The sequence below is a fragment of the Jaculus jaculus genome, chromosome 17 (genome assembly GCF_020740685.1).
Source record: "Jaculus jaculus isolate mJacJac1 chromosome 17, mJacJac1.mat.Y.cur, whole genome shotgun sequence".
NCBI lineage: Eukaryota > Metazoa > Chordata > Mammalia > Rodentia > Dipodidae > Jaculus > Jaculus jaculus.
Genome location: NC_059118.1, coordinates 51,818,772 through 51,841,956, shown reverse-complemented (window position 1 = coordinate 51,841,956; position 23,185 = coordinate 51,818,772). Strand labels below are relative to the sequence as shown.

Here is a 23,185-nt window from a genome sequence, read left to right as displayed (position 1 = left end):
GGCTTTCATGTGTGTCCTGGGGACCTGAATGCGGGTAATCATGCCTAGACAGCAAGTGCTTTATCTGAGCTATCTCTCTAAGGCCAGGTTCTTGGTATTCTCAGAACAGAAACCACAGTTCCAGTGCTCCTTAGAGGAAGGGGAAGCAGAGTCCAGGCAGCATCAGGGGTCAACTCTGGAGCTGATGTGACACTGAACCAGCCCATTCTCATCTGTATTCTCCCTGGTGCATCTTTTCTTGTCTAGAAACTTTTTCTACCTGGTGGTTGGGCCTGCTCACAGGGGATCTCTGTGTCCCTCTGAGCATGTCTTTAACACCCTCCCCAGACTGTCATTTATCCCATTAACTCCATATGTCTCACTTCAAAATTTCAAGAACAAGAGCCAAAGTGAATCCTCATGCTCCTTTGTAGGAAAAAAAAAAATTGACTATGCTAGGCCAGTTTGTAGCATTTCCTGGTCTAAGTAGAACATGTTATGGGGGCCAGGGTGTAACTCAGTCAGGAGGGTTCTTACCTAGCATGCACAAAGCCCTAGGGTCAATCCCAAGCACTTGAGGAGTGCAGGCAGGAGGATCAAGGATTCAAGGCCATCCTTAGCTACATAGCAAGTTTGAGGCTAGCCTGGGTTACATGAGATCTGAGGAGGGCATCAGTGACAGACTGGCTGCCGGGTGGGTGTGTAATGGCATCTAATCAGCATTGCTGAAGGGAAGCTTAGGCAGATGTGCCTCCCAGGCACTGGCTCCTCACAAGCATCTGGGCAAAAGGCTGTGGGCACAGCAGCTGCCATCTTGAGCAGTCCAGAGGTTGGGGTGAGTTTTGCCAGCCTGTCAATCTCACTTTCTACGTATCCTCCCAGAAACCAGTTCACCTTCCAGTTCACCATAGCATCTCACTGTTAGTGAGACCCTAACCACCAGTATGCATTTCTCTTTCCACGGCAAGTGGTTCTGAGTCATGTTTCTGCGATGTGTGGGAAAATGCTGCGTCTTCAAAAGGTTTTCGGTGGGGTCTGCACCCCTCCTAGTGAGGGGCCCAGGGAGATCTAGATAAGGCACTAACAGGTGTGATGGGATGTGGAGCTGAACTGACAAGAGAAATTCATGACTGGAAGCCATCTCCAGAAAAATACCAGGGAAACAAGACAGCAAAAGTCTAGACCATGTGGCAAGTCCAGAGGGCAGAGTGAGGCCAAGATCAGGACACAGTGCAAGGGTCAGAAATCAGCTAACCTGAAACAGGTGGAGGGGCTATGAAAACCTCTCAGAGGAGAGCCAGTGTGTCTGCCTTTGTTGTTTTTAAAAAGATTTATTTACTTATTTATTTAGACAGGGATAGAATATAGGCATCAGGGTCTTTTGCCATTGCAAACAAACTCCAGATGAACATGCCACTCGTGCATGTGGCTTTATGTGGGCGCTGGGGCATCGAACCCAGGATGACCAACTTTGTAAGCAAGCACCTTTGACAGTTGACGCATCTCACCAGCCCTGCTCTTGCTTCTTGGTCTCATTGGTGGTACATGGTGAGCATTCTGGAAGAGTCTGTTTCTATTCCATACCTTTTCTTTTGGTTGCATTCTTTTGTCTTATTCCAACTGTCTCCCATCACCTTGGTATCACTTACTGTCTGCTGGGATCACTTCTTTCTGCTCGTCTTTGTCATCACTGTTCAAGTCCTTTGATGAGCTTGCTTTAGAGATCACAGTCTGGAAGACCAATCTTGCCTGTGTCTCACAGGACAGTGAACTGAGTCCCTTAGCCAGGGCTACCTGAAGATGGCAAACAGAAGCTCTCTCCGTCAAACTGCTCCTGCCTCCTGCCGATCCAGAGCAGCTGATTTAGGCCCTACGTGATGCGTGTCCTGACCCACTCCATCGACCAGGGGAGGAGCCCGTTACAAGGTCATAGCCCCGACCTCATTTCATACACTTACACACGATCCCCCAGGTTGAGAGATCCACCCAGAAACAAGCAGCATTGTTTCACGAACCTCCCTGTGGGCTGCACTCTGAAAAAGACATGCTCATAGTTTAGAGTAAAAGATGATGCCGCCAGTAATTCCAAAGAAAACCATCTTCTGAATTACACTAACATAATTACAATGGCAATGTTCCAAAAGAAAATAATTTTAGAGTCGATTCACAATTTCTCTACTTGCAAATGATCGCACATCTCCATGTAGAACTTTGTTACTCAGAACTCCTGTGAGCTCAGCGGACTAAGGCCGACCTGTTTGTTTTGTTTTATTTGACTTTTATTTTTAAAGACAGGGTCTCACTATGTAACCCACGCTGGGCTTGAACTTTAGACCTTTTGCTTCAGCATTCCAAGTGCTGGGCTTATAGGCACGTACCACCACAAGTAGCCTAAATGGGTGGGTGTGACATGGGGACAAGGGATCTGCCCCTGAAATTCCTAATGGTGCTCCAGGGTGTCCAGGGTAATAGTTAATGCTATGTGATGGCACTGGAGAAAGCAACATGTCCTTCTGTGGAGTGGCAAGGAGCCAGACTCACACTTTCAGCTTCCAAGGACAATTTACAATGTTTTGGAACATATCTTACTCAGAATTTGGAGCTATCTTTAATGTTTATATCTACTTGAAAATCTTTTGCAGGCTGAAGATATCATCTAGTCGAGAGTGCTTGCCTAGTATAATTTTTTTGTTTATTTGCATTTATTTATTTGAGAGTGACAGACAGAGAGCGAAAGAGGCAGAGAGAGGGAGGGAGGGAGGGAGGGAGGGAGGGAGGGAGGGAGGAAGAAAATGGGCATGCCAGGGCCTCCAGCCACTGCAAATGAGCTCCAGACGCATGCGCCCCCTTGCGCATCTGGCTAACGTGGGTTCTGGAGAATTGAGCCTCCAACTGGGGTCCTTAGGCTCCACAGGCAGGCGCTTATCGGCTAAGCCATCTCTCCAGCCCCATGCCCAGTTTGTTTAAAGCAGCCATGGGTTCAATTCCCAGCACCACAAGAACTGGGTGTGGCAGTTTATGCCTGTAACACTAGCATTTGAGAGGCAAAGGCTATATAGCAGATTTGAGGTCAGCCTGGGACACATGACACCATGTCTCAAGAAAAAAAAACCTCTTTGAATGCCTTTTGTTGACAAAGCATCAGGTGTTATCTACAGCAAATGCTCACCTTTCAAAACCAACATTTTGTCCCTGAGAAAATCTTCTTCTGAGGGGGCTGTTATTGGGTGCTATTTCAACAGTCTAAACACCAAGATGTTTGCACTGTGCGGAGAACTGGCCACTTCACCTAACATATCCACTCATTCATTTCCTCACTGCAGCATTAAGGAGCCATTACCTTGGTCAAGGGTGTGCTTATCAGTGGTCTAAAAGCACCCACGAAGCTGCTTATTGAGTACCGTGTCTGCATCACGTGAGACACATTGAAATTGCACAGAAAAAAAAAATACCATCACAAAGTGCTCCAGGTGCCAAAGGCATTTCTGCCATAGATGTGTGGCAGTGACGTCTCCTTATGAATGTAACTCTGCAACAGGGTGTCACCTGCCCCTGCTCTGAGCACTATTTTCAGGTTTCCCTCAACACACCAACCACATGCTATGCCCTGAGTGCCTACAGAGTAGGGCACACAGACACCAACAAAACCTTTTGGGGAGCATAAGTGTAGTATGTGTGGTGTGGTGTGTGTGCGAATGCACACACCCCAAGTCTGTGCATGTGGAGGCCAGAGGGGAACGCCAGATATCCTTCTCCATAGCTGGTTCATTTTGTTTCTTCAGTCATGGGACCTCTTACTGAACCTGGACTTGCTGGGGTTTTTGTTTGCTTGGTTTGTGTGTTAAGTTAGCTGCCCAGCAGTTCTATGCTGTCTGCTCTGTACGGGGGTTGCAGGTGTGCTTGACCACACCCAACTGTTTATGTGGGTGCTGGGGAAACGAATTCAGGGTGAATCAGGTCCTCTTAGGCATTCATGCTTGTGCAGCAGGCACCCGCGAGCCACCTCTCCAGCCCTTTTCTGTCCATCTGTTGTTGAGGCAGGGTCTCATGTATTCCAAGCTGGCCTCAGGCTTAGCACAGAGCCAAGGATGGCCTTAACTCCTTATCCTTCTGCCTCAGCCTCCCGGGAGCTGGATTGCAGGTATGACCCACCCTACCAGGCAGCCTTTACCTTCTAAAGAAACAGTTCAGTGTTTTTCTTGTTCAGGTAACTCTAGATCAATAGTAACTATCTACTGGGCCACCAAGGCAGCGCCAAGCTGGATGTACCTAATGCCCATATGAAATCCCTTTTCTCTTGAGCTCTAGAGGCCTCTTTCTTTTTCTGTACATTTAACTAATATAGTTAGCATTAGCCACTTGTAAGGAGCGTACACATAGCTACAATACACATTCACATATACTTTTGTCTCATCCGGTACCATATTTTAAGAGCAAGGGGTCTGGAGTCAGAATTAAATGTAATTTGTGACTGTCACACTAAGGTGACCAGAGGAACTTTAAGCTCTTTGAGTCTGTTTTCTCTTGTCTAAAATGGGATTAGTATAGAAATTATCTCACCGAGTGGATAATGAAGATGTGGCACATTTATACAATGGAGTTCTACTCAGCAGTAAAGAAAAATGAAGTTATGAAATTTGCAGAAAAAAATGGGTGGATCTGGAAAGGATTAAACTTAGTGAGGTAACCCAGGCCCAGAAAGCCAAGCACCACATGTTCTCCCTCATATGTGGATCCTAGCTACAGATGATTGGACTTCTGTGTGAGTAGGAAGAATACACAGTAGCAAAGGACAGTAAACTAGAAAAGAGATATAAAGGGAAGAGAAAGGAAGGGAGGAGGGCACTTAATAGGCTGGTATTGTATATATGTCAGAAGAATGATTGAGATGGAGGCAATATGATGGAGAATGGAATTTCAAAGAGGAAAGTGTGGAGGGGGGAGGGTATTAACATAGGATATTTTTTATAATCATGGAAAATGTTAATAAAAATTGTGAAAAGAAAAAAATAAAACAAATATTTTAAAAAATTATGGAAAGTTAAAAAAAAAAAAGAAATGATCTCACTAGGTGTTGAGAATCAAAGGGTTTATGTTTGCTAATTTATTAGAGCAGGAAATACGCATTCAATACATGGCTAATGTAGTTATTAGTCTTTAATGAGTGCCCCAAATTTGTAACTCGGCCAAGCCGTTGTTATTCCTGTCTGAATGGATGGGTTAAGCGACTTATCCAGGAATCAACAGACACCAGCATTTCTGACTCCAGTCCCCAGGATCCCGGGCCCACCTGGTCACCCCCAGTCAACTTTATAGACTTTGACAGAGTGGGATGCAGAATCCAGCACAAGCAGAGAATTCTCCTTGGTGAAGGTCAGTGCCACGGGATGGGAGAGCCCATGGGTGACCAGGGGCTTCAGTACAGGAAACTCCTCGGGTTTCCCCAAGCACAGGATGGCTGGACCAGAGGTATCTGCAACAATTACGTTCCCCTGGTGGTCGAAGGCCACTGCTGAAGCAGTTATTTTGGAGGGAAAGACGAGGCTCAGACCGAAGGTATCCACCTGTCCAATGAGCTGCATAGCAGAGCTGAACACCTTCACCCTGGTGCTGTCTCCCGCCGTCCCGGGGGCCCAGGGGTGTTCTAGGACCGCGATGGCCCCAGTGAGCCAAGACACAGCCACCTTGCGAGGCCTGCACAGCTGAGCTTGCAACCTTTCGCTTCTCCGAAGAACCCCTTCCGGGAAATCCACTTCGAGCAGGTGCAGGGCCCCAGCCTCCGCATCAGTGACCACGACGTCGTTCTGCGGGGTGGTCCCCACGCCCCACGGCAGGGAGAACTGCTCTCCGATGACAAGCTTGATCTGGCCAAAGAAATCAAACACCTTGATGGAGCGGTCGCCGGCGTCGGTAACGATCACGTGGCAGTCGTCGGTGACGGCGACGTCCAGTGGATACCTGACGTCATGCGCAGCGGCCCCCTTCTCTCCAAACTGATGGGCACAGCCTCCCCCGGAGTCAAAGATCTTGACGCGCCTCTTGCCATCGTGCACCACCACTACCCGTCCGGTCTTGGGACACTGGGCCAGGCCCGTGGGGTTCACCAGCGTCCCCCAACCGCCGAAGGCGTGGTGGCAGGTGAGGGCCCCCGGGGCGCAGGCGGCGGCGCCGGGGACCGCAGCAGGCTGAAGGCTGGAGCCCAGGAGCTCCAGGAGGTGCAGCACCGGCAGGCAGTCGCTGGTGTCGCAGGCCCGGCAGGCTCTCCGGCAGAAGGGACACTCGAGGGCTAGCGTCCGCGGGTGCGCGAGGGCGGCCACGCAGGCCAGGCACACCACGTGTCCGCACGGCAGGTTGCGCGGGCGCCGCTGCTGCCGGTGACCGAAGCGCTCGAAGCACACTTTGCACTCGAGCAGGCTGACCTCGGCCTCGCGCACGAGCTCGGGCGGCGCCCGCCCGCTCTCCCGGGCCTCCTCCTCCCCCATGGCGCGGGTTCCGCGCTGCCGCCGCGCCGCTGCCCGCCGCCGCCGCCGCCTCGGTCAAGGTCACGGTCACGGCCCCGGTCCCGGGGCGGGGCGTCCAGCCTGACCCCGGCGCCGCGGACGCTGGGGCGCGCTCTGCCGCCCCCTGGTGGACGCGCCGCGCTGTTCCGCGTCCCACGCCCGCATGCGCACAGGGCGGACCTGCTGGAGAGTCACGTCAGGGATGGCCACTTTCAACATGAAGAGACGCGTCTATGCAGGACCAGTAGGTGGCTGGGTGTGACTCAGCCTGGGTAAGAACCACAGCCCGTCTTCCAACAGTGATGCCCTGCAGGATTCCAACCAGCAGCGCTGGGTTCTGGGTACCACATCTGGGGCAGGCTTAGGACAAGGTCCCTCTCGTCTGGATACTCATGACCTGACTGAGGAAACGCCGACCCTGGGGAGAAGGAAAACTTCAAGGGGGTGACACAGCTGTGCATACTTCTTTGGTGTGTTTTTTCACGATACCTTTTGGGTGTCCTCAGTGTCTCGCCATCTCCCTGGTGCAGGTTGTCAGGCTTGCCATGAGAGCAGCACTCTTGCTTAACTCGCCATTTCGTCGTAGCTCACCTGGACCCTGGCTGTGCAAGACGTGGCTCGATAGGGAGCTGGCTATTTTCCCTTGTCATGATGGATTTGGTTCTCGCCGGTTTTCACTGCCTTCTGTGAAGAGAAAATAGATTCTCCAATAGAGACTGAAAACACCGTGGGTTAAAGGGGTAAGTATAGTTAATTAAGAGAGATTTTGATGAGTAGCCCTCTTTTGGCCAAAGAGTGTGGTATCTTCTTAATGGACTCTATGACCCTCATCTCTGTAGGACCCTTATTTGGTTCCCATTACCAGCTATGAGTTCATTCCCATTGAGCAGGCATCTTATCCAGTAATTAGAGAGCCACTGGTTACCTGACTAGGCTGGGTGTCACTATTGTACAGGTGTATATATCTTTCTTGTCCAGCTAGTTGATTTTGTATCTAGCAGGATTCCCTACTTATTCACATCACTGATGGCCATTTTCCCCCAGCAGCTCAGGTAGCACTTTCCAGCACTATGAAAGCTAGCCATCAGTGAACTGGCTTCATTCTAAATTCCAGCATGATCTCTTGATGTCCTGTGTAGGCAACCTGTGGTCAGCAATAGGGTCTTATCTTTTAGAACTGGCAGGTAATCAAATGCTTTGGCAGAAGTCTGCTTTGTTTGGGGGACCTTACAGTTCTTTCCAACCAATAGTTCACTGTGGAGTATAATCCATTTCTGGCACTGGGAATTACAAGCCAGAACCATGGTTTTAGGATTAGGTTTCCTTCTGCCCAATCTGGGGCCCATCTGCCCAGGTGATCTCCCCTCATTCCCATTGAGGGTTATATTGTTTAGTTTGCTATCCAGGAGAAAGGTTTCTATGGTACTAATTTATATCTGCTTTAGGTTTTTTAAAATTTAATTTAATTTAATTTATTTGAGAGAGAGAGAGGCAGAGAGAGAGAGAGAGAGAGAGAATGGGTGCATCAGGGCCTCCAGCCACTGCAAACGAACTCGACGCATGAGCCACCTTGTGCATCTGGCTTACGTGGGTCCTGGGGAATTGAACTGAGGTCCTTTGGCTTTGCAGGCAAGCAAGCACCTTAACTGCTAAGCCATCTCTCCAGCTCCTGCTTTAGTTTTGTTTAATCTACCCCCACCCTCCTTCTGCCTTCCTCAAGACTCTTCAAACACCTATTATCTGTCCTTGGGGCGAACTGCCTGTCAAGTACACCAGCAACTCAAGGGTCCCAGGTTAGGAACCACATATGAGGGAGAACATGCAGTGTTTGTCTTTCTGTGCTTGTGTGAGTTCATTTAGTAGGATTTTTTTTAAGTCCGTTCATTTTCCTTAAAATTTTCTTATTTCATCTTTTCTTACACTGAATAGAATTCCATTGTGTTTATGTGCCACATCTTCATTACTATGCATCTGTTGATGGGCATCTGGGCTGATTCCAGTTCCTAGTTATTGTGACTAGAGCAGCCACAAACACGGCTGAACAAGTGTCTCTGTAATAAAGAGTAGTCTTTAGGATATATGCCCAGGAGTAGTAAGTCTACTTTCAGCTTTTTCTTCTTTTTTTTTTTTCTAAGTGTTTTATTTATTTACTTATTACAGAGAAAGAGAAGAAAGTGAGAGGGAGAATGGGCATATCAGGGTGCAAATGAACTCCAGACACATGCACCACCTTGTGCATCTGGTTTACGTGGATACTGGAGAATTGAACCTGGTACTTAGGCTTTGCAGGCACGTGCCTTAACCACTACACCATCTCTCCAGCCCTACTTTCAGCTTTCTGAAGAGTCTCCATGCTGATTTCCATAGTGGTTGTACAAGTTTGCACTCCTACCAGCAATGGATAAGGGTTCCTCTTTCTTTGCATCCCTGTCAGCATTAGTTGTTATTTGAAGTTTTGATGGTTGCCATTCTGACTGGGGTGAGATGGGATCTCAAAGTCATTTTAATCTTCATCTCCCTGATTGCTAGGGATATAGAAATAACTCTTTAGGTGTTTATTAACCATTTGAATTTGATCCTTTAAGAACTCTGTTCAATTTCCTTCTCCAATATTTTAGTAGGTTGCTTGACTTTTTATTGCTTAGTTTTTGAGTTCTTTATAAATTATGCATAATAGACCTCTGTCAGATATACATCTGACTGGCTGGCAAAGATTTTTTTTCTCATTCTACAGGTTGTCTATTGACTCTGTTGGTTTGCTTATCTGTACAATGGCTTTTGAGTTTCATGAGATCCCAGTGTTGAGTGTCTGTCTGGGTTACTAGGGTCTTGTTTAGAAAGTCCTTCCCTGTGCCTATATCTTGGGGCATTCTGCCTATTTTTTCTTCCAGTCATTTTAGAGTTTCAGATCTTATATTGAGGTCCTTGATCCATTTGGAGTTGATTTTTTTGTGCAGAGCTGAGAGAAAAGGGTCCAGGTTCATTCTTCTTCTTTGGGTATCCAGTTTTTCCAGCACCATTTGTTGAAAATTCTGACTTTACTCCAGTATGCATTTTTGGCCCCTTTGTCAAAAACCAGATACTGTAGTTGGAGAAACTTATGCCTGGATCCCCTATTCTAACCCTTTAATCTACATGTCGGTTTTTGTGCCAGTACCAAGCTGTTCTTTATTACTATGGTGTTATAGTGTATCTTGAAATCAGGCATGGTGATATCATCAGAGCTATTCCTTCTGCTAAGGATACTTTTGGCTATTCAAGGCCTTTTGTGTTTTCATAGGAATTTTGAAACTTTTCTAGTTCTGTGAAAAATGCTACTGGAATTTTGATTGGAGTTGCATTGAATCTGTACATTGCTTTTGGCAGGATGACCATTTTCATGGTATTAATTCTTCTGGTCCATTACATGGGCATAAGAGGTCACTTCAGAAGGTTTTTTGTTTTTTCTTTCTATGTAGGGTCTTGGTCTAGCCCTGGAATTCACCATGTACTCTCAGGGTGGCCTTGAACTCACAGTGAACCTCCTATCTCTGCCTCCCAAGTGCTGGGATTAAAGGTGTGTGTCATCATGCCCAGTTCTCTTAGGAATTTTTGTTTCATTGTATAGTTCTTTCACTTGCTTGGTGAGGGATATAGAGTTCCTCTTTCTTTTTTTTTAATTTAATTTATTAGTTTTCTTTTCAGGAAATACAGGCAGTTTGGTACCAGTGTTTAGGCTCATCCATGATTTAACCCCTCCCATTGGACCCTCCTTGTTGATGTAAATGGGTCATGCATTGTGGAGTTAGCCCACAGTTGTTGGTACGATAAATGTCTCTGCATATCATGATCCAACATATGACTCTGACATTCTTTCCGCCCCCTCTTCCGCAAAATTTCCCTGAGCCATGTTGGGTTCATTTTTGGTCTGCTTCAGTGCTGCGGTGTTGGGGGCCTCTGAGGCTCTGGCTCTCTGATTTGGTAGAAGTTGGTTTTTCTCTGTGTTGGTCTCCTTCCCCTTTGTGCTGGTATCTGGTTCATCAGGAAAACATCACCCTTGCTTATTTCGCCAATTGTCCTTAGTTTCAGTTGGGCCCCTTTTGAGGTATGTTGGGGCAGCTCTCTCCTTAGGATCTGCATCTTTCTGAAAAAGAGAAGCAGATTCTCCAACGAAGAGTAAGTTAGCATCTGGAAAATTGAGATAACACTTATTTTTTTGATAGAGAGTTTGATAGGTGTAGGCCCTCTTGTACCCCATGATTGATGGTAGCTTGATATTGGAGAGTGGGCTTATGTTTGGGTATGGTTCTGACTTGTTTCCCAGCTCCAGCTATGGGTCTCGTACCACTGAGGGGATCAGTTAGCCAAATCAAGAGCAGTTGGTTCCCCACCATGGCTGTGTGCCACTATTGCACTTGTGTGGGCATCACATCAGGTTATTTGTTGCTAATTAGGTTAGACAATGAGTTGCTTGGACAGATATTGGTCATTTCCCCCAGTTGCCTATGTAGCACCTTCTGGCACTAGACACGCTGACTGTCTGGGGACTGACTCTCTCCTGGCTTCCAGCCATGCCATTCCATTTTATGTGTCAGCTGCATATGGAGTCTTCAGCAATAGGGTCTTACCACTGGCCTTTGGTAGGTCATCAAGTACTCTGACAGAAGCCTTTCATTGTTTTGGGAAACCTTGTAGGTTTCTCTGATCAAAAGCTCATTGTGGATGGTAGCCCCAAGCTGGTAGTGGGGGTTACAGGTTAGTGCCCACTAAGAAATTGAGGAAAAACATAACTAATATACAAGAGTTAGAGAGGAGCGAGATAGAGGGGAGAGGGGGAGAGGGAGGGAGGGAAGATGTAGGAGATTTAGGTTAGTCTTGATCCTACCCTCTCCAGTGTCTTGTGATTCAGGTGTTTCCTGTAAGGGTCTAGTGAAGGTTCAGCCATTTGGTCTGCCTTTTAGGAAGTAGAATTTTATGGTACCATTGCCGTTTGGGTCCAGATTACTGTTTTCCACCCTTCGATGCCCTCCCTGCTCTCCTAGAGTTCCTCTTTCTAAGAACATCTTCCTGTCAAGGACTCAATGGTGGTGCCTCAGAACACAATGACCTGCTGAGAAGGTTGGCCTCTGATTGCCACTTTGAAAGGATTCATAATCACCTTCGAAACCAATCTCTGGGAATGTCTGTGAAGGGTTCTCTACATTCTGTTACTTGAGATGAGAAGACCTATCCTAACTGTGGGCAGCACCATTCTACCATCCAGCTGAATAAAAGGGAGAAACTGAGCTGAACACTAACATTTCTCACCTGCAATTGCTCACTGTGGGGCGAATATGTACCAGCTGCATCTAGCACATTATGATGGACTGAAACTGAGTTGTAAGCTGAAATAAATCTCTTCCTTTCTCTTTAAAAATATATTTTACTGGGATGGAGAGATGGCTTAGCAGTTAAGCACTTGCCTGTGAAGCCTAAGGACCCCAGTTTGAGGCTCGATTCCCCAGGACCCATGTTAGCCAGATGCACAAGGGGGTGCACATGTCTGGAGTTCATTTGCAGTGGCTGGAAGGCCTGGCGTGCCCATTCTCTCTCTCTCTCTCTCTCTCTCTCTCTCTCTCTCTCTCTCTCTCTGCCTCTTTCTCTCTGTGTCACTCTCAAATAAATAAATAAAATTTAAAAAGATATTTTTTATTTATTTGAGAGAAAGAGGCAGAGAGAGAGAGAGAATGAGCATGCCAGGGTCTCTAGCCATTGCAAATGAACTCCAGATGCATTCACCACCTTGTGCATCTGGATTTAAGTGGGTACTGGGGAATCAAACCCCAATCCTCAGGCTTTGCAGGCAAGTGCCTTAACCACTGGGCCCTCTTCCTTTCTTAAGTTGCTCCTTGAAAGATATTGATCATAGCAACAAGAAAGTAACTAACAAACATACCTAATAATACATTTTCATTTCAAATAAATAACTAAAAATCACATCCTACAGAACTTTCAGAAGTAATTTTGAAATCAAGAAATATATTCAAGGGCTAGAGAGATGGCTTAGTTTTAAGGCACTTGCCTGAAAAGCCAAAGGGCCCAGGTTCAACTCCCTAGAAGCCACATAAGCCAGATGCATAAAGTGGCACATGAGTCTGGAGTTCATTTGTAGCAGCTGAAGGCCCTGGCACACCTATTCTCCCTCTACCCCTCTCAGATAAATAAATATATTAGAAATATAGGGGCTGGAGAGATGGCTTAGTGGTTAAGGTGCTTGCTTGAGAAGCCTAAGGACCCATTTTCAATTCTCCAGGTCCCACAAAAGCCAGATGCACAAGGTGGCACATGTGTCTGGAGTTCGTTTGCAGTGACTAGAGGCCCTAACACGCCCATTCTCTCTCTCTCTCTCTCGCAAATTAAACTAAATTTAAAAACTTAAAAATATATATGCAAGATATAAAATGGAATATTTTTAGGACTAATCTTATCAAAGAGAAATAAAATGAAAATCATATTTTAAAAGTTAAAAGTAGCCACATTTTAAAAGTTAAAAAAAATTAAAATTAATGAGCTAGAGTGAGACCCTACCTTGAAAAAAAAAAAAACTAATGAAATTCATTTATTTGCATACTTATTCAGCCTCAGAGTTAAAACATTATCATTTTGATAATTATAAAAAATGAATGAGACATCTTTATGTTATTTATGCATTTATTATGTAAATCTAGTGTGTATTTTACACTCATGGCACGTCCCAGTTCAGATGAGCTCACTTTCCAGGACTCAGTAGCCACAGTAGCTCCCTGTGGGAGCTTGTTAAACGTGCTTCCTAGACTGACCTCTTTTTTGTGCGTGTGTGTGGTTTTGTTTGTTTGTTTGTTTGTTTTTTTGAGGTAGGGTCTCACTGTAGCCCAGGCCGACCTAGAATTCACTGTGTAGTCTCAGTAGCCTTGTACTCACAGCAGTCCTCCTACCTCTGCCTCCTGAGTGCTGGAATTAAAGGTGTGCTCCCGCATGCCCAGGTCTGGACTGACCTCTTAAGAGGTCAATAAGCTGCCAATAAGTTGTCTGCTCAAAAACAGATTCAAAACTATAGAAAGGCTCGAATTCAGTGTTGACTGAGGCCTGGCTTGCAGCCTCCAGGATGTCCTGCCAGCTTCTGAGTGAAGCCCAGGGATGCTGGAGGGCCCCATGCTAAGCCTGTCTCCTTCCTGGTCCTTTGCCGCCCCCGTGAGGCAGGTGGCAGTACTTCACCATCAGCGTCCATCTCAGATTCTGGAGCACAGAGGCAAGGTTAGCAAAGGTGATCTAGAAAACGCTGTGTCAACTCTAACCTTATAATAAGAATGCTCATGTTACTTGAGATGACAGTGTTAAAGTTCTGTAGCTCTTACACAGGTGATCCACCCTAATGGTTTATTAACAGGAACCTAGGGTGTCCTGGCCAGATGTCTCAGTGGATAAGGAGCTTGAAGAGATTTCTTATCTCCAGCACCCAGGAATGCCTGTAGGCTGTGGCCTCTTGCAACCTCTCTGCGCATAGGACAGAGGACCCCACCCGCACCCCCCGGGGCGAGCCTGTTGGTGAGATTAGTGGAATCTGCCAGCTCAGGCTCAGGTGAGGGACCCGCCTCAGTCAATAAAGTACCCAGCAATCATGGAAGACATCTGAGCTCACATACACAGGCACACAAGCGCACACGCACAAACAGGCACATGCAAACATGCAGCACACCATCCACATGCACATTAAACAGAACCTAGTGAAAATTTGAACTTTTAAAAAATATACTATTTATTTGCAAGGAAAGAGAAGGAATAAGAGAGAAAGGAAATGGGCCTCTTGCCTCTTCAGACTCCAGATACAAGCTCCACTTTGTGCATCTGGCTTTACATGGACACTGGGGAATCAAACCCAGGCTGTCACTGCTGAGTCATCTCTCCAGCCCGGCTTTAAAAAAAATTAACTTTTTATTTATTTGAGAGAAAGAGGCAGTGAGAAAAAGAGAAAATGGGTGCGCCAAAGCCTCTAGCCACTGCAAATGAACTCCACTCAGAAGTTCCACCTTGTGCATCTGATTTCATGTGGGTACTGAGGAATCAAACCCAGGTCATCAGGCTTTGCAGGCAAGTGCCTTCATCGCTAAGCCATCTCCGCAGTCCTTTTTTTTTTTTTTTTTTTGAGGCGGGCTCTCATATAGCTCAGGCTGACCTTGAGCTCCTGTCTACATATCACAAGTACTGGGAATACAGGCATTCCCCACCATGCACTGCCCAGATGGTAAATCTGAAGTGCAGAAAGAGAACTATGTGGCACCTGGTTGGTAAGGTCTTCTCAATTATGTAAAGCTTTAGTACTATAACAACAAGGTCTGAGTCTCTCAGTTTGGATGCCTGCTCATGCCTGGGTGTTTTTAACAGTTGTCTACTTCTAGATGGCTCTCCATGGAATTAGCTGGTTTCTAATTGTCAACCAGCCCCGCCCAGCACTCCCTGCCTTTGCTCTGCCCCTTTCTATACCAGAGACAGGGAAGCTGCACCTGTCCTCCTCCTGTCTCCTTCGCTCTAAAGAGACAAGTCCCCCTCAGGCTTCGCTCAGCACTGCATCAAGCCTAGCTCAGGCCCGGCCACATGGACTTCCACTTGCTCAGTGAATGCTGAAAATGTACAGGTCTAATCGGCCCTGGGGTGGGGACAGAGCTCAGTGGTAGAACATGTGCTTAGCCAGCGCCAACCAAAACAAACACCAAAAATGTTTTTGGGGGTGGATGGATGGCTCAATGGTTAAGGCATTTACCTGCAAAGCAAAAGGACCCAGGTTCGATTCCCCAGGATCCACATTAGCCAGATGCACAAGGGGATGCACGTGTCTGGAGTTTATCTGCAGTGGCTGGAGGCCCTGGTACTCCCATTCTCTTCCTCTTTCTGTCAAATAAATAAATAAATAAAATATTAAAAATGTTTTCTTTAAACTTTTTTATTGACAACTTCCATATATATAGACACCATAATTATAATCCCTCTCCCAGTACCCTCCCTCTTCCCCCTCCCAAGTCCTCCCTTCACTGAAGCCCTTCTTCTTTCCAGTTAGTTTCTCTTATATTTCTATGTCATCATTTTCCCCTCCTATTGTTCAGGTCTTGTATAGGTAGCATCAACCACTGTGAGGTGGTGAATGCCATCACCACTTCGTGTCTGGAAGACAGAATTTACTGTAAGCACTCCTTCCATTCCTTTGGCTCTTACATTCTTCCGTCACCTCTTCTGCAATGATCCCTAGGATGTAATACAGGATGTAATACAGATGTCTCACTTAGTGCTGAACATTCCACTGTAGCTTCTCAGCACTTTGACAAGTTTTGAGTCTCCCCACTGGCTACCACTAGCTGAAAAGAGAAGCTTCTCTAACCAAAAGGGAGAGTATCATTAATATATGGACATAAACACAAGTATTTAGAGGACAGTCTGGTGGTCATAATATATCCATTTAGCTAGACAAAGTAGTAGTTTCCCCTTCTAGGGCTTATGACCTTGCTAGCCAGAAGCTTTGGAGTAGGTTTTCAGCACCAGGCATGAATTCCCTCTGTGGTGTGGGCATCTGCTCCAATCACAAAGCAGTGAATTTCCCCCATAACAACCACCATTGCACCACCCGGTACATTTGAAGACAAATAAATGCTGTGTAGGAATAGGAAAGAAGTCTTTACCAACCACAGAACCTGCCATCATCTTCACCTTGGATATCCTAGCCTTCAGAACCCTGTTGCTTGTGAACTGCCCGGGCGTGGTGTTCTGTTGTAGCCTGAATGGACTGAGCTTCCGGGAAGAATGCATGCTGCGCCTCGGGTGAGGACTTGAGACCACAGAAGTCTCTGCTGAGGCCTCAGCTCCTTTCCTCGAGTGTGGAAACTGGAGACGCACACAAGGTGGAATGAGGCGGTGTGCGCGGGCTGTGCCAGCGTGTGCAGTGTGTAAATGGAGTCACAGCTCAGAAGAGGCACATCAGCAGTTTGCAGTCTGATGAAAGTTTGTCAGTGTCCATGAGCAAATGCGGAAGAGAACATGAAAGCGGCTGGATTTATAAAGGAATATTGTTTATTGTTTTTATTTATCTGCAAGCAGAGGAGTGGGGGGATGGACACCCCAGGCCCTCCTGCACTGCAATGAACTCCAGGCGCAGGCAGTGCGCCTGGCTTTATGCGGGCACTGGGGCGTCAAACCTGGGATGGCGAGCTCTGCAAGGAGGCACCTTTAACCACTGGGCACCTCCCCAACCCTGTTCTTTATTAAATTATTGCAAGCTTCCATAGTTATAGACCATAACTCATGATAATTCCCTCTCCATCCTCACTTTCCCTCTCACAAATCCACCCTCCATCTTACCCCTCCCCTGTCAATTACTCACTCTTTAATTTTGATATCATCATCTTTTAAAATAATTTATGTATTTATTTGAGGGAGAGGAGAATGACGTGGGGAAGGGGAGGGAGAGAAAATGGATGTGCCAGGGCTTCTAACCACTGCAAATGAACTCCAGATGCATACACCACCTTGTGCATCTGGCTTACATGGGTCCTGAGGAACCAAAGCTGGGTCTTTTGGCTTTGCAGGCAAGTGCCTTAACCACTAGGACATCTCTCCTGCCAGATACCATCATCTTTTTCTCCTATTATGAAGATCTTGCATAGGGAGTGCGCTATGAGGCCATAGATATCCAGGCCATTTTGTGTAAGCAGTCTTATCCTTCCTTTGGCTCTTACTTTTTTTTTTTTTTCAGAGAGCGTGAGATAGCGACACGGAGCTGGGCATGTGATGCATGCCTTTAATCCCAGCACTCGGGAGGCATAGGTAGGAGGATCACTGTGATTTCAAGGCCAGCCTGAGACTACATAGTGAATTCCAGGACAGCCTGGGCTAGAGTGAGACCCTACCTTGAAAAATTGAAAAACAAAAAACAAAACAAGAAAGAAAGAGACAGAGAGAGATAGAGAAATGATACTGCAATCAAATTCCTACACTTGCGCCACCTAGGGGGCATGCGTGACTTTGCACTTGCCCCACCTTTGTGGCCCTGGCTAATGTGGGATCTGGAGAGCAGAACATGGGTCATTAGGCTTTGCAGGCAAGCGTCTTAACTGCTAAGCCATCTCTCCAACCCTGGCTTTCACATTCTTTCTGCCACTTTACCCACAATGGACCCTGAGCCCTGGAAGGTGTGACAGAGATGTTTCGGTGCTGAATACTCCACTGTCACTTCTTCTCAGTACAATGGTAACTTTTTATTTTATTTTATTTTTTTATTTTATTTTATTTTATTTTATTTTATTTTATTTTATTTTATTTTATTTTATTTATTTATTTGACAGAGACAGAGGGAGAGAGAGAAAATGGGTGCACCAGGGCCTCCAGCCACTGCAAACAAACTCCAGACACATGCACTCCTTGTGCATCTGGCTAATATGGGTCTTGAATTGAACCTGGGTCCTTTGGCTTTGCAGGCAAACACCTTGACTGCTAAGCCATCCCTCCTGCCCTGTGGCAGCTTTTAAGTCATCCTAGTAGCCATCACTTTCTGAAAAGACATGCTTCTCTAACAAAAAGTAAGAGTAGCATTAATATATGGGTATGATCATTAAGAAAAACTTCTTATAAGGCAGTTTGGTGGGCACAATATATGCATTTAGCCAGAGGACAGCAGGTTTTAATCCCCCAGAGCTCATGATGCCCCTCACCATAGGCTTTTGAGTAGGTTTTCAGTAGCAGGCATTTATTCCCTCCTATGGAGTGGGCCTCCAGTCAAATTCAAGAGCAATTGGTTTCCCTCATAACAGACATGCCACTGTTGTACCAATTGACACATTTTTGGCCTTGCTGGCCAGTTTTTAGTCTTGCACTGTCCACTACTGTTTACTACTGTTGATGTGTCCTCTCTCCCATAGGCCTGCAATACAGTGTATCTTTTCCCAGCTTCCTGTCATCTGGTCTACATGGAGGAGGTTTTCAGCTCAGCTCCAGCTTGATTTCTCAGTGACCTGCAGCCCAAGCATGTGGAGTCTCCAGCAACATGGTCTTACCATCTAGTTCTGGTGGGAAACCAAGAGCCTTGGCAATAGACTGTAATATTTTTGGAGCATCAGGGACCTCTCTAGCCAACAACTCACTGGAAGGAATCCCATCCCTGGCACTGAAAATTTTCTAGTAACAATCTATGGCTTCTGGGTGTGCCATTATCCAAGAAAGTGGTTTCAATATGGTTTTTCTTAAATTTAAATCTTAAATTTTGATGAACCCTCCTTCTACCCTTCCTATAGGCAGTTCCTTCCCCTGACCTCACTTAGGCTATTGCACCCCCAGTAATCTGTTTGTCTACTTGCATATACACAGTACCTTCCCCTTAAGTCCTCCCTCCTCTCTCCCGTAGAGCCCCTTTCTAGCTTACTGGCATCTGCTACTGACGTTTACTCCAATTCACATACAAATCTAAACATTCCTGATTATTTAAAATAACGTTCTTTCTTTTAGGGTGTATAAATTTAGAAGTTATTGTGTACATACAAAATATAAATTTTGTTCTTAGCTATCCAGAAATCATATGTTTAGAATGAAGCAATTCCCAAGGGCCTGTGTAACTTGGATTTTTCTAGTTTGAATACTTAATGAAAAATGCAGCTTATGAGAAGATATGCATCAATAGAAATGAAGTCATTGTATATACTAATTATTTTCCTAACCTAATAATGTGTATATAATTAGCTTTCTCTTACTATAATAAAGCAACAAGTAATTGGCCTACAGAGCAGAAGGGTATACTTGACTCAGCTGTGGAGGTTCAGTCCGTGTGGGTTGGCTCCATTGTTTGGGGCCTGTGGCAAAGCCACATATTGTGGCAGGAGCTGTGCTCGGGCAAGCTGCTCGCCTATGGTGACCAAGAAGCAGAAAGAGAGTGGGAGAGACCAGGGCCCCGTAATCCTCTGAGGGGCATCGTTGATAACCCAGCTTCCTTTCACCAAGTCTCTACCACCTAAACACCCTGCCACTTCCAGAGGTTGTAAACTGGATGTCAAGCCTTGTACATGGGGCTCTTGGGACATTTCAGATACAGGTTGTAGTGCATGTCCGTATTACTTCAAGAGAGGCACTGCTGTAAGCCTTAAAGTTCACTGTATCCCAAGACTCTTCCAAGGTATGCTTCACTGTCTTTAGGAGTTACTTAGCAAATAATAGTAGTAATAATTTAAGCACTATTTAAAACAGGGCTGGAGAGATGGCTTAGGAGGTAAGGGCGCCTGTGAAGCCTAAAAACTCATGTTTGAATCTCCAGGTCCCACGTAAGCCGGATGCACAGTGACACAAAGTTGCAATGTCATACATGCACACAAATTGTCTCAAAAATATAGTATTGAATATGCTTCAAGCTGTACAAGAATATATAATATAAAGGTTTATAGAAACTTTCAAAGCTTACCAAGTGGAGTGATTAATTCATTATTAATATTAATAATAAAACTATATTGACATTGACATTCAAAGGGTTTTTAAAAAATCTCAGAGGTCGTTGGGCTTGGTGGCACATGCCTTTATTCCCAGCACTGATGTGGAATTCACTATGTAGTTTCAGGCTGGCCTTGAACTCACGGCTATTCTCTGCCTCCTGAGTGCTGATGTTAAAGTTGCGTGCCACCACGCCCAGCTTGGTTTGCTCACTTGAAGTGTGCAGTTAGGTGGATTTTAGTGTATTCACAAATATACAACCAACACTGTAGTCCATTTGGGAATGTTCAGCGTCTCAGAAAGAAGGCCCACCCGGCTGGCTGCTCCCTCCCCCCCTGCGCCCTCCGCAAGCACGGATCTGCTGATCTCCCAAGACGGGCCTTCCCAGGCCTGTACCCAAAAGGAATCGCATACGTGGGCCTTTGTGACTGGCTTCTTCACTTAGTGAGGTCTTCAAGGCTACCCCAAGTTGCAGCATGTGTCTGTATTTTACTCATTTTTTAAAATTTTTTATTTTTTTATTTATCTATTTGAGAGAGACAAACACAGAGAGAAAGGCAGAGAGAGAGAGAGAGAGAGAGAGAGAGAGAAAATGGGTGCACCAGGACCTCCAGCCACTGCAAACGAACTCCAGACACGTGCGCCCCCTTGTGCATCTGGCTAACGTGGGTCCTGGGGAACCGAGCCTCGAACCCAGGTCCTTAGGCTTCACAGGCAAGCGCTTAACCGCTAAGCCATCTCTCCAGCCCTATTTTACTCATTTTTATCACCATCACAATAATTTCTTTGATTTATGTTGAATCCTGGTGCTTGAGGAGAAGTAGTGAGGCTAGAAATGCCATGTTCTCTCCCCAGATCCTAAAGGGCCCTGACCTACTTCCCACACTAGAGGTGCTAAGCCATGGGGCAGATTTTGGTTTCCAGTGACTGCAATCCAAGTAGGGAATGGGAAAATAGCTATTTTTACTGGGGGAAGGAGATAAAGCTGAGGAGAGTCACAGTAGGAAAGTGGAGGGAGGGAGGGAGCTGCTTGAAGCAGACTGAGCGGAGCCAGCAGCAGGGAGAGGCAGGCTGGGCTCCAGTAGCGCCTGAGGCCGCCTGCAGGGGGAGGGCGTCATGGGAAGAGAACCAGGGCCCGCAGACCTCAGCTTCCAGCTGCTGGAGTTCTGTACCCTGTGGGCTTGGTTTTCCTCTGTGTTTGTATTTTGTCACCATTACAAATGCCTGAGAGAAACAACTTAAAGGAGACATGTTTCACTCAGGGTTTCAGAGGTTCAGCCTGTGGTACCTTTGGCAGGTGAGAATTCTGGCACTGGCTGCCCATGCGCCACTGTGGCCACTTTGATTCCATGGTTTGAGACCTGAGGTGAGGCAGACCAGGTGACAGCATATGGTGGAGAAAAGCCAATCATCACGTGGCAGACAGAAGGCAGAATAAGAGGGGAGGGAGCCCCAAAGAAAATGGAGCCATCAAGGACACTTCTACCACCTCCTGTTAATGTCACCCGTTTATGAAGCCAGCAGATTACTGATTTGGTCAGAACTTCCAGGCTCCAATCACCTCTCCATGACTGACTCCACAGCGAGACACCTGAGTCTGTGGCTAGACTTTCATACCTGAACCCTAACATCTCCACACAGGCGGGAACTGGTGTGAGCCTGGAGTCAAAGGCTCAGGCAGGAAGTGCAGGGGAGTGCAGCGGGGGAAGCATCTGCATGTGGGAAGTTCAAAGCTGCAGGGGCGCAGCTGGAGGGAAACTGCATCGCCCTTCGTGCCCACAGTCAGCACTCATTTGTTCCCACCAACACCCTCTTCCTCTGGCACTGCTGTGTAGCAAACACTGTATCACCCATCCTGTCCTACCTCAGGGGACTTACTGTCTCATGAGAACACTATTTGTTATTTCTTTTCCACCCCCCACCCACAGTTCCTGGAAGTATATTCTTCATAGAATGGGAAGACTGAAATTATTGATGATGGATAACTGTAGACTTGAAAACATTACATTCACATTTCTTTCACCAAAATGATGTGTCTGAGTGGACAGCTTGGGCTTTTTTGTTTGCTTGTTTTTTATTTTTCTGTTTTGAAGTAGGGTCTCACTCTAGCCCAGGCTGACCTGGAATTCACTATATAGTCTCAGGGTGGCCTCAAACTCACAGTCATCCTCCTACCTCTGTCTCCCGAGTGCTGGGATTAAAGGCGTGTACCACCACACCAGGCTTAGTTGTGGCTTTTTAAGATGAAACCATTCTAGAGAATTTAACTGCTAAACTCTTCATATACTTAAGAACACTTAAGATGAGGCTAGGGAGATTAAAGGTGCCTGTTCTGCAAGCTGCAACTGGGGCTCAACCCCTACCCCCACCCCCACATAAAGCACACATCTATAATCCCAGGACACCTGTGGCAATAGGAGGTGGGCCAGCTACTTGGGCCTACCTATAGCTCACCAATAACAAGAAACCATGGTCCAAAGACAGTGCAGGGGAGGACTGACATCTTGAGGTCACTCTGTCCTCCATGTATGTCCTGTGGCACACCTCATCCAAACATGTATACATGCATACACACACACAATTTAAAATGGAAAAGTTAAAAATAGGGAAGATGCTAAATTCTGTTATGTACATCTTACCATAATGAAACAAAATTAAATGTAATATCACAGTTGTAAAAGTCTACATTTTGGGGGTTTTTCAGGTTAACAATACAAACAAAATGGAAAATGAGAATATTAGGTTCACAATGATGTCAATGGAAGATGTAATATTTAGGGCTTTCTGTGATTCCCCGCCCCATAAAAACTTACTATGAACTTAGTACCTTTAGGTATTTAAATAAAGTAGGGCAGGAATAAAAGAAATACATAACATAGTTATTTAAAATGTTTCCTTGACTTCTGGTTAAAATGGCAGCATAGAAACCATGCCAAAGCAGCCTTGGGGAAAAAAGCCAAAACAAAACAAAACCCAGAAAAATACATTGTTCTACTAAAAAGTGAGGTGTATAAAAAATTATCAACTGCAGCAGAGAAGTAGGAGAGATTCAGGGCATCGAGAGCCCTCAGGAGCAGGCAGAAGTGGCTCCAGCAGCTGTGGCACCAGGTCCGTGTGGCCACAGCCACAAGGGCCTGAGCAGCAGGAAGAAGCAGGTGAGGGGATTCTCCACTCACACTGGAGCTCCTTGCAAACTCAAGAAACGTGAAGGGAGGACAACAGGAAAGAATGGAGGAGAGGCTCCTGAGGAAGTGGAT

General features: G+C 46.2%; 1 protein-coding gene across 1 annotated transcript; it reads right to left on the bottom strand.

The window, feature by feature from the left end:
• Positions 1-5,118: 5,118 nt before the first annotated feature.
• Nhlrc1 (NHL repeat containing E3 ubiquitin protein ligase 1) lies at positions 5,119-6,461 on the bottom strand. The gene has a single exon (XM_004667931.2). It carries the CDS (start codon positions 6,459-6,461, stop codon positions 5,274-5,276), a length of 1,188 nt encoding a protein of 395 aa, XP_004667988.1. The 3' UTR covers positions 5,119-5,273.
• Positions 6,462-23,185: the final 16,724 nt, after the last annotated feature.

What these genes read in the sequence shown, in the direction of transcription:
- Nhlrc1 (XM_004667931.2), bottom strand. Translation starts at nt 6,461, where the DNA reads ATGGGGGAGGAGGAGGCCCGGGAGAGCGGGCGGGCGCCGCCCGAGCTC.